The sequence below is a fragment of the Schistosoma haematobium genome, chromosome 1, assembly GCF_000699445.3.
Source record: "Schistosoma haematobium chromosome 1, whole genome shotgun sequence".
In the NCBI taxonomy this organism is placed as follows: Eukaryota; Metazoa; Platyhelminthes; class Trematoda; order Strigeidida; family Schistosomatidae; genus Schistosoma; species Schistosoma haematobium.
Window position 1 is genome coordinate 91,229,881 of NC_067196.1, and position 19,695 is coordinate 91,249,575.

General features: G+C 32.0%; 2 protein-coding genes across 2 annotated transcripts in view; both read left to right on the forward strand.

Annotated features, from left to right (window-relative positions):
• MS3_00002455 (uncharacterized protein) overlaps positions 1-11,497 on the forward strand; it is a 55,261-nt gene extending 43,764 nt beyond the window's left edge. The window contains exons 17-21 of the mRNA XM_051210057.1: positions 1,303-1,542; positions 3,210-3,531; positions 4,670-4,768; positions 5,480-6,168; positions 8,589-11,497. Of these exons, the coding sequence (XP_051075546.1) occupies positions 1,303-1,542; positions 3,210-3,531; positions 4,670-4,768; positions 5,480-6,106 (1,288 nt within the window). The 3' untranslated portion in view covers positions 6,107-6,168; positions 8,589-11,497. The remainder of the gene's footprint in view (positions 1-1,302; positions 1,543-3,209; positions 3,532-4,669; positions 4,769-5,479; positions 6,169-8,588) is intronic.
• An 85-nt stretch (positions 11,498-11,582) lies between these two features.
• Positions 11,583-19,238, forward strand: MS3_00000975 (uncharacterized protein). Its single transcript, XM_051208534.1, has 2 exons — positions 11,583-16,056; positions 17,070-19,238. The coding sequence occupies exon 2, from the start codon at positions 17,436-17,438 to the stop codon at positions 18,456-18,458; it is 1,023 nt and encodes a 340-aa protein (XP_051075547.1). The 5' UTR covers positions 11,583-16,056; positions 17,070-17,435; the 3' UTR covers positions 18,459-19,238.
• Positions 19,239-19,695: the final 457 nt, after the last annotated feature.

Genomic DNA, 19,695 nt, shown 5'->3' on the forward strand with positions numbered 1-19,695 from the left:
CTTTCATTATAAATTTTCTTGGGTTATTTTAATAGAACCTCAGCCATGTTCATGTGATTTGATTGCTTCATTAGTGTTATTCATTTTATCAAGTGTGAGTTGTGGATATTGAATTAAGATATGTGTGACTGTGATCACTTTTGAAAATAGTCATTAGATTTGCAATGAATTATTCATCTACCAAACATTTTTCCCTTTGAAAATTACAATCAACCATCGAAAACGGTTGAAAATTAAATAAGTTAGTATTATTATTACTAATGACTTTAGTCAATATAAAATTCTCCGCACGAGGTATTTCAACAAGTTTCTTTCACAATGACAAAAAGAACGAAAAAAAGATCTGAATCTGTGCAACACTTTTACCTAGAAACATGTTTAAGAATACAAGTTATTGACTAGGTCGGCTCTAACGTCTCTGACGTCTCCTTTTACAAGAAGATAAACGTGGTGAAATATATGAATGAAGTGGATGGCTAGTATTTGAAAACACCTGTTAGGAGTTTGCAAGATTTTAGATGTCTGTCCACAACTGTATTATTAATGACTCCAAAAGATTCACCGAACACCCTGCTAACTACCTTCGGCAGTCTTCATAATACAGCGAATTCTTTACTCAAAAGCTCGGAAGAGGATAATAGAGAACAGTGAAGAATAATGGGTAGTATGAAAGAATCGACAAATCGTAAGAGTAAATATCGTGTAATCCCGAAAGCATGCAGCCTCTTTATATAGTAAGTCAGATGGAAAAATTTACACGATAACAATAAAACATGAGAAGACTAAGAGAGATTAAAGGAAAAACTTACTCCAAGTTAATTTTACGATTGTCTCAGTTGACAAACTATCTTTTAATGTCCAGCTAAATATACAAATATCCGACTGCTTTGATGAAAACAATAATAATGTAAATGGAACTAAACAAGAATTAACATACTTATTCATGTTTATCAATTGATAACAAAATCATTTACATTATAAAACCCATTTATCAGCCAGACAGTTATAAGCAGCTTAGAACTTAACACAAACATTCATGAGTTTTAAATGGTACACCATATGAGTATAGTCAAATGAAATTATCAAGATAACTTTTTTTTGGAATAGTAGAGGTAGTTATATTATCATGTATGGTAACCAAAAGAATTTCCCCATTCATGAAATGTATGAATTTATCACCAACTATCTTGATAGATTTCTATTTTTTTCAAAAATTACCCCCCTTACCTCATTCTATTTTTTTTGTCTTTCCGTTATTATTATTATTATTATTATTATTATTATTATTATTATTGTAAATAGAGATGTTGTTGAAGCAGAAAATATTCGCTTAGATCGTTGGACTGTTGTAATTAAACCAGATCAAGCTGAAAAAGATGCACAAAAGAAACAATTACAAATTGAAGCTAATTCATCAAATACAAATGAAGATTCTAGTCGTATATTTGTCATGAATAATTATTTCGGTTTAGGTATAGATGCTGATTTAAATTTAGATTTTCATATGGCACGTGAAGAGAATCCAGCAAAATTTAATAGCAGGTATAAGTCAAATTTATCTTTTTTTTCTAAGTCGATTACATCATTTTATTATGATACATTAATAAATAGAGTTATCTAAACCTTCTGTATGGGGTTGTAAAATTGATGAATTTCATTAAAATCATGAACCGATGAATTTTAGATCATCATTGAAGACCTAAAAGCACTGAAGGGCCGTTTTGTCCTAGTAGGGAACTTTTAAGCAGTGCGCACAGGATGCTGATCCAGGACCTTTGGTCTCGTGCGCAAACGCTTAACCCCAAGACCAATGAGATGGTATCCATCGTTGTTAATGTAGATGAACAACCAATCTACATTGTTGCGCGATCGTCTTCCATTGTTTTCGGCAGATAACTTACACCCGACACGCATTCACTCCACTAGTTACGGCTTCTCGTTAGAACTCTATAAATTTCCTTTCGAAGCTTTCTGAGGTTTCACTATCAAGCAAAAGTCACTTAAACATTCCACAGACACAACAATGATAGTTATAATACTAAGCTAACTGAATTCATCATATCTAGTCACTTGAATGAAAGTGACTAAATTGACTAACTTAATTAATAGAATTCAATCAGTACCAAACTACCAAATAATAACTACCATTTGTACTGAAAAATAAAATTGTAAATGGAGATGAGATCTGTTTTCCACATTGTATTCAACAGTTCATTTAATATTCGTTCACGTTTCTGTTCTAAACTGATGATCATTATACCACAAGGTGAACTTATATTAATCACTCTTATTCTATTTGAGAAAAAACTTTTTTTAAAAGTCCTGCTGATTCTAAACAATCTGACGACTTGACATTAGTTAAAAGTAAGATAAATATACATAAATGTATTTTAGTCGAATTATGAAATACATACTACTATATAAATAAGTAGTTTGTTAATTGCATCAATTTTTTAAACTTATTCAAGTGTGTGTAGATGCATGCACGGTATGGTGGTCGTGATTCAATATAATCCTTAAACTTCGTATACAGTTCGTCTTGACAACCGTCACTAGATAACGCCCCAACGATACATTAATCAGAAGGCCAATACAAAGTGTTGATTACGTTTCTTATGGGACCACACACAGATATCCAAAATTACATGTGCGTTGAACAAGCACAGAAGAGTTGTGCCGAAAGGTAAGTAGGCAAGCGAGCGAGCGAGTGAGTGAATGAGTCAGCGAATATGAGTACGAATAATCGAGTACAATTAAGCGAGAGAGATCAATGAACATGAATATCATGGACATATATATACATAGTGAAATGAATGAATCACCGAATCAATTAAGCGGTTAGTAGTAAGCCTAACAGCGTGAATACATGCGTAGGTAGGCAGTAAGCAATGCTCAAGCATACCTGTTCATACATTCGCGATAGTAATAAAGATACAATGATTTAGATAAGTTGTTTTTGTTGTTGTACGGATGACTCAATTCGTTAATGAGTTAACAAAATGACCTAACCGAATTTAATGTGAACCGACTCAATTGCACGTGAGTTGCTATAACGGCTTATGCTCCACAAACGGTAATAGGCATAAGTATATATATAGCATTTACTCAACGAAATGTATACAATTGTTTTGTGTTCTTATCAATATTTTGGTTACATCATTCCTTTTCTTCTTCCCTTTTTATTTCTCTTAACCCAAACTAATTATCAGAATTCATAATAAAAGTGTTTACTTAAAAATGGGTTTACGTAAAATGGTTAATCGTACAAAATGTAAAGATTTACATCAAAATATTATCGTTGAAGTAGATGGTCGTCAATTGGATTTACCACCATTAGAAGGTGTAATTATTTTAAATATTTTATCATGGGGTGCTGGTGCAAATCCATGGGGTGTTGAAAAAGATGATGCATTTACAACTCCAACACATTTTGATGGTCAACTTGAAATTGTTGGTGTTACTGGTGTGGTACATATGGGACAAATATTTTCTGGTTTACGGACAGGTATCCGTTTAGCACAAGGTGGTCATGTAAGAGTATTTATTTTCATCTTATATATTTGCATGTAAATTGTTTATCATATCAAAGTTTTATCTGCAAAATTTATTATAGGCTTATTCACATATAATTAGCATATTGTACTGTATGAATCGGTAACTGATGAAAGATTAAGATGATTCGATTTATTTATTGAATTAATCTATTTAAAGTATTATCAAGACTATTTCAATGCTCCCTAATTTTCAATAATTTTTCTATCTAAATAATAAAACTTGGCGAATACCACCTATAAAAGTCTTTCGCTTTACAATAATACCTACTAGTAATAGAAAAAGCTTCGTATTTCTGTTAAAACTTGTGCTCTGTGTCCTTATTAATATATAACGTAATGATAACGCTAATTAGAGAACAGTAATTTATCGACCGGACCAATTACACATAAAGCCCGTACGAGCAATCCACAGTCTTTATCGGTCCTACTTCCTGCCTAGCCCCGCCTGTGAAGTCCAGAACACCAATCTCAACCTCTGCGATATGAACATGTATTCCAAACATACTGGGTTTATATACCAACCATACAGACCACATCGTACCATAAAATAGAAAATAACATTTGTACAAGATTTGGCCAAATGTGGCCGTGAATGTGGGAGGTAGTTATTAATAGACAGGGAATAATTCAAGAATGGAAAATCTTATAATAACAATTCATAAGTTAAAACAAAGCTTATGATCAGAGGAGCATCAATGTGAATGGTTTAGTTAATTAACAATTATACGATAAAAATAAACGCATAGTGTCGATCTATAAATGGATTCCAAAAGTAACCATCCATTATTCTTATCGGGATATAATAATTTCTGAGTAAAAAGTAGTTTGATTGTTGATCGTAGATCAAACCTGAGCTTTCTTTGCTTCTTACTATGTATTTATAAATGTAAAGTAATTATTAAGATTGATTAGTTATTAAATAGCCAATCGAGATTCTAGGAAGAATTGGTTACGTAATCCTGGACTAACTTAAAACATACAACTAATGTTTTTTTAATCGTCAATAGTAATCAACATATTCACAATGAACTAATCTCTACAACTATCCTCAACTAGATAATGAATCTTTTGAAAACACGATAACTTTGATCTTTATTTATCATTATGTTTTACAGATAAGAATTACAGTGAAATGTGATATCCCAGTACAAGTTGATGGTGAACCATGGATTCAATCACCTGGTCAAATTATAGTTTTACGTTCAGCCTTAAAAGTAAACAAAATACCTTTTTTTGTTTTAATTATTAAAAAGAATTATTATTAAAAAGAAATTAACTAGACATATATTCTTTATGTGCATCAGTTTATTGTCAATTATTTTGGTGGAGTTTTGTTCTCTGAGCTGGATGGTTTAGTCATGGAGCTTTCATCATTCTTCTGGACGACATCATCAGCACAAACTTCAGATAGAAGTGAAGTGTTCGAATTTCTCCATATGTGTTTCACAGCTTGTTCTGTGCACCTCGATGTTGATTTTGTGAGCTCTTGGGTTGTTGCTGTTGTAGTTGAGAATTCGATCTGTATGGGTCGGTTTCCTATATACTTGAGTTTCTAGTTTTCCTGTGTCAGTTCTCCACTATCTCATTGTCAATTATATTGTACATTTTTCGCTATTACAGTTTGATTTCAGCAATTGTAATTTAAATAATATCTCGTCAATGTTTGTCCAGTAAACTTACCTAGACTTCCCCAGGGTAATAATCAAAATCATCAAATGTTTATCTTATCCTGACTTTAGATGAATTATATGTGATAAGACAGTTATCACTAGTGACATTAGATGTTTAATGAGATACACTTTAAGATTTATTAAAATTAAAAATGTGAACTATATGTATATATATTATCGTATTATTTGAAAACTCTTACTTGTTAACCTACGATGATAACAATCTAATTAACAGTATTATACTTTTATTTCAAGGCAACTATGTTGAAAAAACGCAAACGACGTAAAGTGAATCGTCGTCATACTGAACCTGGTTTAGGTGGATCTGGCAGTTCGAATACAACTAGCTCAAATGTTATACATGGTAGTACAGAAGATCCATTAAGTAGTGCTGTATTTGGTGCTAGTGGACCTCCTCCACCTGAAAGTGTAAATTCTCTTGATTGTGGAAATACTACTACTATTAAACAACTTGAATTGGATATTGCAAAAGTTGAATTAGAAGAAGGAAATTTAAATGATGCTTTCTGTTCAAATGATACAATCAAAACAGATGATTCATATCCTAGACTGTATAGACCAGGACGACCAGTATATGCTAAAAGAAGAGGACGTCGTCTACCAAAACCTGTTTTAGTTGCAGTACCATCAGCTCCATCAGAAACTTGCAGATCACCGAGAGAGATACTTGATAATGATGAGTTCGATGAAACATCGGCCTTATGTCTTTCTAAATCAACACGATTGAAACAACATGTACCAACTAATATGCATTCAACATCAGATCAGCAATCTCCTATCATACAAAGCATCAAAGACTCTACACCTTCAGCTTCAATGAGTCAATTAGGTTCAACAACTACTAAAAAGGAAATAGACTGATGATTATACCAAAATTGGTCACAGTTTTTTTGTTGCTTTTGGCATTTTTATAGTTGATTTCTGTAAGTTGTTTTTCATTTAAACTTCTATTAATTGATAACCGTGTATGAGTATGTGATTAAAAATTTTTTTTTTTGATTGAATTAATAAACCACAATGAACTGTTTGTATAATATAAGATTGAAGATAATCTAAAATATTTAATGTATTTATGTAATCCATTTTGAATAATCTGATCACTCATGTAGGGCTAGATCATGAAGACGTCAACATCTGAAAAGAAGCACGGTATACAGAGGATATCTAGAATGCAGTTAGGTGATCTAGACTTCGCTGATGATTTGGCTTTTCTATAGCAAACGCAACAACAAATGCAGGAGAAGGCGACCAGTTTAGCAGCAGCCTCAGCAGCAGTAGGTCTCAATATACACAAAGGGAAAAGCAAGATTCTCCGATACAACACAAGATGCATCAATCCAGTCACAATTGACTAAGAAGAAATGGAAGATGTAAAAACCTTTACATATTTGGGTAGCATCATTGATGAGCAGGATGGATCTGATGCAGATGTGAAGGCGCGGATAGGTAAAGCAAGAGCAGTATATTTACAACTGAAGACCATCGGGAACTCAAAGCAAATGTCAACCAACATCAAGGTCAGGATTTTCAATACAAATGTCAAGACAGTTTTACTGTATGGGGCAGAAACCTGGAGAACTACGAAAGCCATCATCCAGAAGATACAGGTGTTTATTAACAGTTGTCTACACAAAATACTTCGGATCCGTTGGCCAGACACTATTAGCAACAACCTACTGTGGGCGGGAACAAACCAGATCCCAGCGGAGGAAGAGATCAGGAAGATGTGCTGGAAGTGGATAGGATACACACTGAGGAATGCACCCGGCCGAATCACAAGACAAGCCCTCACAAGGCCAAAGGAGGAGAAAAGGGAGACTAAAGAAAACATTACGCTGGGGAATGGAGATAGACATGAGAAGAATGAACAAGAATTGGATGGAACTAGAAAAGATGGCCCAGGACAGAGTAGATCGGAGAATTCTGGTTGGCGGCCCATGCTCCATTAGGAGTAGCAGGCGTAAGTAAGTTAGTCATGTAGGGCTAGTGAAATGTCACTGGGCTCTAGCCAACTCATACATCAGTCGCGACAATCAATATCCAGCAGTTCACCAATCCTCATCATGGTCAAGAACAACTGACGTGCATTAATTAATTTCATGCTATGAACTGGCCCATGCAGCAGAGGTCTAACTTTTTTCGTTGCACCCACTGTTACTAATATATACATGTAATAATGTCGCATCTTGTTGCACGGTCATCAAACCAGCCATAATATCTGGGTACGATGAGAGGGTTATGGACGTTAGGTACTAACCGTGAGATGTGAATTCGACGTTACCTGATTGTTCATAGTATATCCGTCTAACTCGAGTAAGCTCCCAATCATTCGACATAGATCATCATACGTTAGTGATCTACACAGATATACATACTTGTTAAAAATGTTTATACATCAGAAATTAAAAGGTCTACTAGACAAATGGAAGGTAACAGAAAACAAAGAAAATAAAGTAAATAATAAGAAGTACAATATGAAGCTCACTATGCCGTATAACAAAATAGCATAGACAGGATAGATTTAAGGTGAGAACTTTTTTATACGCCCTAGACAACTTTTTACTAAACCCAAAAGGTTGATTAATATCAATAAGATAGATAATATTGATATGACATGATTTCTCCGAAGTGTATTTGGTAAGTGGTTACATAATTCAAAGGGGTATTGCAGCGTATATAGTGAGTATTAACTCCAAGATAATAAAATTGAATTATTATTTAAAATCTAGACCAATTTAAATGGTTTCAAGTAAAATCTGATTAGTGATGAACGTCACTAGTATTGAGATTATAATAATCATCCCATCCAACAATCGTAGTGAATGATTATCATCTCCATTCGACATTGGTTGGAAATGTTAACCAATTTACTGACTTTAATGTACCATACTTTTAATGTATGACCTGAATTACTTAAGTTTGATTCTTTGTGAGATCATGAATGTTCACTAATGGCAATGTTGATAAACGTAATAATCGGGAATCGTAAACCGGTACTAATGTTTTCCTATTTCATATTTTTAACAATTCTCAAGTTGATCCCAGTTTATTAATAAAATTTAATCGTTTGTTCATTTTTGTAAGTCCAATTTTTGTTTAGCACAAATATTATTAATATCAGTATAGGGTTGTAGAGATTGTTAAGTTTTTGATTGAGATCATAAACTGTTTGATGTTAGACCACCATTGAAAACCTGGATGTATTGGACGGCCGTTTCGTCCTATTGTGGGACTCCTCAACAGTTCGCATGCATGATCTCGATCGCGGGATTATTATATATATACATTTGTTATTATTATCATCATGATTATAGATTTTTTTCTTATTTAATCATTTGTTTAGCCTTCAAATACAACCACATTCCATCCGTACTAGTACATAATGATGGGATAATTTGTACTTGAGTAATAATTTATCTTAATGAATGAATAAATGGACACATCTACATTTGATGGACAAAATAATTGTATAAGCATATTTTTATACACATTTAATACACATGGACGATATATATATATATATATATATATGGTATTATCAATTGACTTCCGAATACCCTTTCATGGTTATATGCTGATATGCAATATTTATTTGTGAAATATCTATATTATAAGTGTTGAACACAGAAATAGCACTGTTTGTAGTCTCGCTCTGTGTGAATGTGTATGTGTTTGTAAACTGTGTGTAAACTTCTTTTAAAAAAAAGTTTGATAGTGTTATATGTACATTTATATTCAATTAATTTATCCTCCTTTTGTGCAAATGATTTGTGTAATCAGTTGGTAATTGTTTTTCTATTATTATTATTATTACTACTGATATTATGACTGTTTATTTTCCTATACGTATTATTGCCTCGTCTTCGTATACATATAATAGATGTATAGAGTGAGTTATTTCTTTGTATACAGTAGTATTATCAATAAAACGTCAATTATTAGTTCTTCCTCCATCACCTTGTTCTTCTTCTTCTTCTTCTTCTACATGTTCTCGCCTTCTATTAGTAATCATCTATTTTCATGAACATTCAAACTATTAGTCAAGTCAATGTATACATCTTCATTATGTAGTATTGTGTTTACAATACCCATACACATACACACAAGTAAACAATATTATTTCTATTATTTCTAGTCCATAAAAGGATTATATGCACTATTATTATAATTGTGTTGATATCTCATTGATTTCACATTTTATCACTTCTCATAATCTAAATGATGATTTACTTTATTCAATTCATTTTCTATTGCTCTTATTCAATGAATGAATGTGTTCTATTCTAATGAAAGAAATTAATAAAAGAAAATTAGACAATACATGTTTATACATTTTATATTTAATATTTACTAATTTATCATAACTAAATTAGTGAAAGCATTCCTTATTTGTTACTATGTAGACATAGGTGTCAATGATCGTTTATTTCTTAAAATAAACAAACAAAAAAGAGAAACAATAACAACACATGACAATCCATCATAAAATGACACTTATATTTTAACATTTAATTTATTATATCATCAATCAGATCTTATTTCTTGTCATACACCTTCAGTGAACTCATTAAATTACTTTAATTCTAGATTGAAAAGACTGGAAAATAAAACAATGTGACAGTAGAAATCCATATAGATTTTCTTTGAGAAAAAATAAAGAAAGAAAATACACATTTATTTTTTACAATTTATCTTATTGCTCATTTCACTATGATTGTTCTCTTTTCATTATTCTCTTTTGCCTGTTTTTTTCTTTTCTTTTTTCTTTCTCTCTCTTTTTCACCAAAATAAACTAGTTTGTTTTAATGATTCTCTGTTGTTTTTTTTTACAATTTGTTCATTGATTATTTTCGACTTTTTTGTATAGTAGTAGTACATTATGGTGTATGTTTTCATAGACGTAAAAAACAAAAGCTGTTCATTATATTTCTCTAATTTAAGTGTCTCTAATTGTTTTTGTTCGAGTTGTTGTTGTTGTTGTTTTTCTTTTCTTTTCTTTTCTTCATTGTATCATTTTCCTCCATATTTATATAAAACATCTATTTGTATAGTAATAACACAATTGTAAGTTGAATGAGACTTATCTTTTCTTTTTTAGATTGTTATTTGTTTTTAATAATAATAATAAAATAATCTATAATTTTCCTTTTACATTTGATTGTATCATTTAATCTATAGTCATTAGTTGAATATCTATAATAAAATAGGTCTTGAATGGTGTCTTCTTTGAATTCTACAAATAAACTATGTAAAATGTATTATGACTTCTTGTATCTTGTTCTCATTATTATTATTATTATTGTGAGGTTATGGTGAGTATTCTTCTTTTTCCTCCGTCTCTCCTTTCGCTTTATATAAATTGAATAAACATAAAATAATAATAACACTTTTTTTTCATCCTTTTTTTTCACTAATCATTCCATCCTATTAGTGTGTTTACTTATTTCTCTCTACTCTACTTTACTCATCTCTACTCTACTCTTCTCTACTCTCTATTACCTTAAACGCTCCCTCCATCATTCAACATCATAATTTCTAATTCTTGTTTATTTTAAATAACTATGTGTTATTGATATAATAATAATAATAATAATAATAATAATAATAATAATTATTATTATTATTATTATAATTAATCATCATAACCATAATTATAATAAAGTATAGGACATGTTTATTAATTACATGCATATATGTGTATACATATATATATATATATATATATATATATGCATAAATATTTATTTATTGGTTTATTGGTTTATTGATTTATTGATTTATTTATGAACACAAATCGATCTGTATACAAAAAATTCATAATGAATTATAGAAACTAATTAAAACTTACTATTATGTATTCCTTTGTATTCATGACAAATAATTAACGAAGAATAAAATAAATAAATTTAATTAAATGTATAACCTTACGCACATACACACACATACGCACACATATATAAATATATGTATGCGTGTGTGTGTGTGTGTGTGTGTGCAAACAATCAACAACTCATTCTCCCCTAACATACATTGAAACTATCATAGACATTAATATTATATAAATATATTTTTGTTTTCGGAGCTGTGTGCCATTTTCATATTATTATTATTATTATTATTACTATTACTATTATGATTATTATTATTCCTTCAGATAATTAATAATGATAATATTAGTAAGTGAATATAACATTAATTGTTCTATTAAATTCATTTCAATAAATAAAACAAGAAAGAATTTCTATTTAAATTTTACGATTATTATTGTTATTATTCTTTTTTCTTTTTGTTTTTATTCTTTTTATTTGAGTATAGTAACATTGTTTTAATGCGGAGGGGGGGAGGGGGATGTATGATGTGTTAAACAGAAGGATTAGAAATAGTGAAATCAGTAGATAGATAGATAGATATAAATATTATTTTATATATTTATATAATTTTTTTTCTAGTTGGAAATTTCAATCTAGTTAGAGACAATACTGTTTTATTAAAATTTTTGATAAAGTTTTGTTCTCTAAAATTGGATGGTTTGATATTGGAGCTTTTATTGTTATTCTAAATGATAATATCAGCACAAACTTTAAATAGAAGTGATGCATTCGAATTTCTTCATATATGGTTTACAGGTTGTCTTATAGACTTCAATCTTGAGTGTTTAATTCATTATTTTGATTTTATCTCCAATTGATTTAATTATGTATTTGTCCATGATTTTTCTGATTAGTTCATAAATTACATTGATTTCAATGTGTTTATTGATTGTTCACACAGTTCACTTCTACCTGGAGTTTGTTCTGATGACATCGTTCAGAACAACTATGAAAGCTCCACTATCAAACCATTCAGTTCAGAGAACAAAACTCCATCAAAATCATCCACCTGAGCTACTAATCTTCTCCACTATCTCACTGTCTTACATCAAATGAGTTGATAAATGATCATATGGATTTTATATTTGCCCACCACTGTTGCTACCTTGACGTGATGGCTGGGCTTTCCTATCGTGATGAAGCAGTCGACCTATACTGACTGGAAAAATCGTTCCTCAAGATCGTACCATGTCAGAAAAATCGGTTGAAGAGCGGTAAGACTAGAAGCAGCAGACCGAAGGTCTGAGGGCGAAGTCGTACTGTTGACTGTACAGAGGTGTGACGGTAGTAAGGTGTTTTTTTTTCAGATAACCAGCATGACAGCGATGCTGCTTTCCCGCAAGAAGGAGTGGCGTTAGGAAAGGTCGACTATGAAAAAATCGAGCGAAAAACGTTCCTATTCTAGCAGAGTTCTTTCTCTAACACATATCGAAAGGCAATGTTATCACGGTAGTCTGAACACGGTCCAGCAGTCATTTGATTACCACAATCACAAATAAAAGAACTTTTTAATATTTCCATTTGTTATAGCCGCTTAATTATCACGTCTTCTCTAAAACCCTCTGTAAACCGACCGTACGTGTGTATAAGGTACTAAAATTGGAGCAGTGACCTTGAAATCCTTCAGACGCTTCTGACTGACTCGTCCATGAACTATATTCTCGCCCCCTGGATCTAGGTTTCGCGTTACTTGGTGGTCATCAGCAAGGTGTCCCCACAGTCTTAAGGGATCTGATGCCTCTTGACAAATTCAGTTCCATGTTTTCCAGCTTCACAGTCAGAGGTGTTACCGCCGAGCTTTCCGAACTTCGAATGACCTTCTGACGTGTTCTAAATAACACGAAATTTAGATCCATGGTTTCCTGTAGATTAACTCCAACCACTTATTCATCGTAACATAGTACAGGCGATGTCGAATCACCTAGACTAGTGGCCACATTCAATCTGCATTAAGATGAACTTGATATAATTGATATTGATCACTACCCAGTGATTATTCTTTTAAAAAGTTTTAATGCTTATAGATCAATTTTGCCGCCACGTTACAACAGAGAGTACAGTGTAATTTGTACGAGGTATTACGAAACCAACAAATTAGAGGATATAGAAAGTGAATGTTTACTGACTGTTAACGTGAAAAGATTTTCCACGCGAACTTAGTTTGGAATTAAAACTTCTACAGAAACCTTCAAATATCGTTGAGGAAGATGTTCTTCGTAATTATTATGAAAACTAAAACTCTACAACACTTCACTATCAATGTGATATACTTAAATTAAGGTTACTTTTTTGATGACAACAATTTGTATCGATTGACTCATTTTATCTTACAAAGTGTACCAATCGATAACTGTGTAGGATGTTGCTTTCTTCAACTTATTTCAAATCATAAACCATCATGTCTAGATAGATGTTAATTGAATATGAACAGTGAAATTCTCTGATTTTCATTCATCACAAATGATTCCGTCTTATTAAATTATTCAATTAAAGCAGTATACAAAATAGCTAAACATTTAATTATATCAGAAGGGGTTTTGTGGAGATTTTAGAAAATTCACTGATTGAAATCATGAGTCAGTTGAAGCTAGATCACCATGAAAAACCTGGAAGCACCGTTGGATGATGGCTCGGTGGTCTAGTTGGTTAAGCACCTGGTGCGAGACCGATAGGTCCCAAGTTCGAATCTCGCGGGGTCGTGGGCGCGCACTGCTGAGGAGTCTCATACTAGGACGAGACGGCCGTCCAGTGCTTCTTGGTTTTCCATGGTGATCTAGCTTCAATTGACTCATGATTTCAACCAGTGAAATTTAATTATATGTTTTAAAGTCATATTAAAATCACTGAATATTCATATTCGCAATCTGAATGTTACGTGCAAAAATGTTACATGTATTTAAATTGAGATCATAAAGTGATTAATCATAGATCATCATTGAGAATCTGGAAGCAATGGATGGCTGTTCTCAGAGTTCTAGTGAGAACTCGTAACCAATCAAGTTCACTCACCGACAACAATGAAAGATCGTCGCGCAATTTCGTGAATTTATTGAAGTTAAACATTTACAGCGTTCGCGTCTGCACACGAGACAGAAGATCCCAGTTACGAATCCTATTTGAGAGATCGTAGATAACACTGTTGAAGAGTTCCATACCATGATAAAACAGCTGTCTAGTGCTTCCAGGTTTTCAATGCTGGTCTAACATTGATCGATTCATGATCTTAATTAAAAACTCAACAATCTCCACAATCCTTTACTGATGGATATATACATATATCTTCATCTTACAATCTATATACATTATCGATTAATCGTCGCCAAGTTTATGACTATTGTTCATTTCAAATTTTTATATTTTATAACTTATATGAACATGTTTAATTGAAGTTTCGTTTTATTACCGAATATCATTGATTCTTAATGTAACATGTTCTATTCTTACGTAACTTTAAATGTTTATCAAATTTACATTTTGTTACATTTTACTTTAAATTTATTCGATAAAGAAACAAAGAAGAAGAGACTATCGGCATGAAACATTTTGATTTATGCCTTTTCTTTGTAGACATTTTGTTACTTCTTCTATGACTTGGATATTGATAGTCTAGAAGAATTGTATTATCCGATAGATAATCATTTTCTTTCATTATGTTACTGTGTCTTATGATCTATACAGATATGATCTAAACTTGCCAAGTTCTGATTTTTATCTGAACAGTGTTAACATGTAGCAATTCTGTTTAAGATTAATTATTTTAGTCAACATCTTGATGAAACTAATTACTTCTATTACTTATATATCTTCCATGTAATAATTCCTTTTTCAATCATTTTCTAAGCTTAATTTATTTCAACATGGAGTCATATTAGATTTATCTACAACTGAAGAATATCTGGAACTCAAAACAACTATCCACAAGCCAACATCGAACTCAGAAGTTTCAATACAAATTTCGAAACAGTTCTACTGTATGGAATGGAAACTTGGAGAACTACCACAACCATCTTCCAGAAGATACAAGTGTTTATTAACAGTTGTCTACAGAAAATACTTCAGGTCCGTTGACCAGACACTATCGGCAACAACCAACTGTGAGAAAGACCAAACCAGATCCCAGTGGAGCAAGAAATCAGGTTGAAGCGCTGAAAGTGGATAGAACACATATTGAGGTAAGCACCCAAATTCGTCACAAGGCAAGGTCTCACTTGAAATCCTCAAGGCCAAAGGAAGAGGAGATGAGAAAGACTAAAGAACAAATTATGCCGAGAAATGATTGAAGATTTGGCAATTAAACCACTTAATTGTGAGAAGAATAACAGATGAGATTGTTGTTTTTGTTTTTCTTTTAATTATTTTACTTAACTAATTTACGTATCCATTAGTAACATTAAGTAATTAATATACTAATTAAGTTTCGTTGATATATTTGTTTTTTTTCGAGGTTTATACTAATTTGGATTATATATTTTCACATGTTCTTGATGAAGTATTGTTCTCTGAGCTGGATGGTTTTGTCGTGGAGATTTCATCGTTCTTCTGAATGGCATCATCAGCAGCACAAACTTCAGGTAGAAGTGAAATGTTTGAATTTCTTGAGAACAACTGTACTTTCTCCACGAGTATCTTCGTCAACATGTTCTACCAACAAGTGTAAAATATAGACTTCCATGGATGGAGAATAGCTGAGCAAAGTAGAAGAAAAGTAGTACATCTAGTGATAACGGATGCATATTACAGGATCCACAAATAACAACACCTCATAGAGGACCAGAAGATGAAGCTAAAGAAGAAACTTACGTCAGAATATTTGGAAACCTTAACAAGTGGAGAAATTCAAATACTTCACTTCTACTTGAAGTGAAACCAGCTGAAAGCTGGTTTGTTCTTTCACACAGAAAAATGTTATTGATGGTATCCGGCCAACGGATATTGAGTATCGTGAGTAGAAAATTGTTTATAATTACTTCTACTATTTTGATGATAGTTGTAGTAGTTGGACAATTTTCAGTTCCTTACAGTAGATCTGTATTGACGTTCTTATTGAAGTTTATGACTTTGATATTGGTTGACAGGTGTTTTGAGTTCTATATATTGTTCAAGTGTAGGAATGTTGTCCTTGCTTTGCAATGATAAAAACATACTGACAAAAAATAATGAAACTCAAATAATTATAGTTGTCTGAAAAAGACAATGTAACCTTAAGGGCTTATGATTAGTTTTCTTTATAGCAACATCAAACTAAATTCATTTACTTTTTTCTAGATAAATAGATTGAAACACCTACTGAACGAAGTAATCTAAGAATGATATTAGATATTTATACATCTTGATCAGTTTGAGATACCAGAATGAATATTAACAATGTAATTACTAATAAAGTGACGTTTTTTTTAAAGTTTACTGTCAATATATCAAGTTTTAACTGAAAAAAAGTGATATGATGGAATCTACAATTGATTGATCACTGAGTGGTGATCAATATCATGTGTATCAAGTCTTTCCTATCGACCAAGTTGCAATGTGGCCACCAGTCTAGGTGACCTGACATTGAGTGCACTATGCTGAGATAAGATGGTATTTGGTGGTAGTCAACAAGAAACCTTGGAACCGGGTTTCGTGCTATTTGCCACTCGTCAGCAAGGTGTGTCTGTAATCTTGAGGGAACTAGTGCTTCCTAACGGATTCGATCCCATGTCATCCAACGTCACAGTCAAAGAATGTTACCACTGAGCTATCCGGGCTGCGACTGACATCCTGTAGGACTGAGAAGTATTTACAATTGATTGATCACTGTGTGGTGATCAATGTCATGCATGTCATGTCCTGCTCATATGATAAAATGAAAAGGCAACATTGCATTCTTCTAATCATTGGGATTCTTACTGAATATCACTGACGTTTTCTAATCCAATATAATGATTACTCAGTGTAGTATTTATTTTGTTTTTCAGTGTGATATTCTATTCAGTATAACATACCATATTCTTGTATTAAATGAACAATGATATATGTGATTTTATCTTAATTAATAAGCAAAACGGGTGTACGAATCAATATACAAATGAGTTTGTTTTCGACTAGGGTCGTCGTCGTCGTGTTTTGGATAAAAAAAAGTCTCCACCATTTTTGATGTTCTTACTTGGCATTATAGGAATTGCAATGATTCCTCATTTTGAAAGTATAAGTAATAAGCGGTTCTAACATAACAATGAATGAAGACAGAGTCATAACATTAAAGGAAAGTATTTTCTTTCAAATATAAAGTTTTCTGATATCTATATTCATGATATTGTCTGTGAATTGCTATAACTATCTTTATGCATTTTCTGTTCACCAATATACCTTTAACTGAAACTATTGACTTTGTTTGCCAACAATTACATGAAAAACAAATCAATATTGGAATTGCTGAGTTTAGTCTCAAAGAATTATCTTTGAAATGTACAATGAATGTCCATTTTATTTTTAATAATAAACATTATAGACAAATTGATGATATAGCGATAGGTTCACCTCTAGGTCTTATGCTTGTGGATTATTTTCTTGCGAAACTAGAAAACGAATCTGTCAAAGACGTTATCAATAAGCTTAACTTCTACTGTCGTTACGTTGATAACACTTTCATTATTATCGATCAGAACGTTGGAAAAGAACTCTTAGAACTACTCAACAATAAACATCCAGCCATCAAATTTATGTGTGAAGAGAAACTTGATAATAAACTACATTTCTTTGATGTTTTGTTAAATAGAAAAGAAAATGGTTCTATCAGTAGAAATGTGTATAGAAAATGTTCTTCATTAAGCCAATACACACATTCCTTAAGCTTTGTACCTCTTCATTATAAGAAAAACTTAGTTAAATATCTGACAAATAGAGCTATTAAGATATGTTCAGTTGATACAATTAACAAGGAATTAGAGCTCCTGAAGAAACACTTGCGTGTAACAAATAAAAAAATAACGACATCAAAGGCTAGTAAGAAACCTCTCTTCGTGAAGCTGCGATTCAATGGATATGTAGTTGGTGATGTACTACATGATAAACTGACTAGAGTAGTGAAGAGAACGCTTAATGCAGCCAACCTCTGTCTATCGTATTCGACCCGATCTATGGTGTTTCCTCAACTAAAGAATAAGTTACCTGGTTATGCCACTTTTATGTGTATCTACGAATTCAGCTGCTCCTGTGGAGAAAGCTATATCAGGCGCACTACCAGACAACTGAACCAAAGAGTTAGTGAACATCTCCCATCGTGGTTAGGAAAACGTTCTGTCAAGACAATAAATAAAAGCTTTTCAAATCATTTACTTTACTCAAATGATGAATTTGCCTGTTAATACTTTACTTAAATTAACATTTTAAATCAATTAATTTTTCATCTGGTCATATTCTGATATTTTTGACAACGATTAATTGATATGATGTAAAATTGGAAAAACAAAATCCATTTTAACCTGACCTGAACAATGAACAATTGTGGAATTGAAATTACTACAATCTTAACAAAACCCCTTCTGATATCAATGACCATATTCTCACTAGTGACTGCCTTCAAGAGTTATATTCTGGAGTTCTAGTGAGAAGCAGTGACCAGTGGAGTCCAACCGGGTCTATTGTGAAATAGTAACCCTCTGATGACAATGGTGGGTGCGTGGCACAATTTCTTGAATAAGTTAAAGTTAAACATTAACACTGTTGGATGACGGCTAAATGATTTAGTGGCTAAGCGCTCGTGTGCAAGATTGATAGGTCCTGTGTTCAAATTTCGCGTGGCGGGATCGTGGATGTGCACTGCTGAGGAGTCCCACAATAGGACAAAACAGCCGTCCAGTGCTTCCAGGTTTTAAATGATGGTCTAACATCAATCGATTCATGATCTCATTCAATAACGCAATAATCTCCACAACCCCATAATTATAAAGAAATTGAATAGTATTGTGATGAGTGATGTCCAAGATACACAACATGCTATATACTAACCCTCTGTCTGCACAACCCCACCCCAATACAAAATTGGCTACTTAAACAAGAAGATAAAAAGTAGTATGCATCTATGAATTTACTGATCACTTCATACAGTTTACGTGTATATGTATACGTAGATATTGATTTATTGAAAAGAATAGAACAATAGGATGATTTACGATGGAGTATCAAACATATCAAAATGCCTCATAACTAAATATGCATTAATAATAATAATAAAAGAAAGAAAGAATAATATGTTATTCACTTATTTTTAGACAAAATTATGATGTATGGAGTTTCGCTGATAACTATTACGTAATAGGAATTCTCATTGATACCTAGTCACTAAATGGTAATTCATGAAAAGTGGAAAATGGAAACGATTACAAGTGATCAAGCATCATGATAACCATTTTTTTTTTAAAAAGACATTTGATGATATATGAAACAAATTGGTTACATTTCAATGACAGAGGAAAATTGTATCATCATATATGTCATCATTAATGTAAGTTGTATTTTGGAGTGATGATTACCGGTAAATTAAATGAAAGACCTATCTCTAAATGGAAGTGATGATAAGATTAAACAATTGGCAAATGAACA

Excerpts from the sequence above, each read along its gene's own strand:
- MS3_00000975 (XM_051208534.1), top strand. The coding sequence starts at position 17,436 with ATGCATTTTCTGTTCACCAATATACCTTTAACTGAAACTATTGACTTT.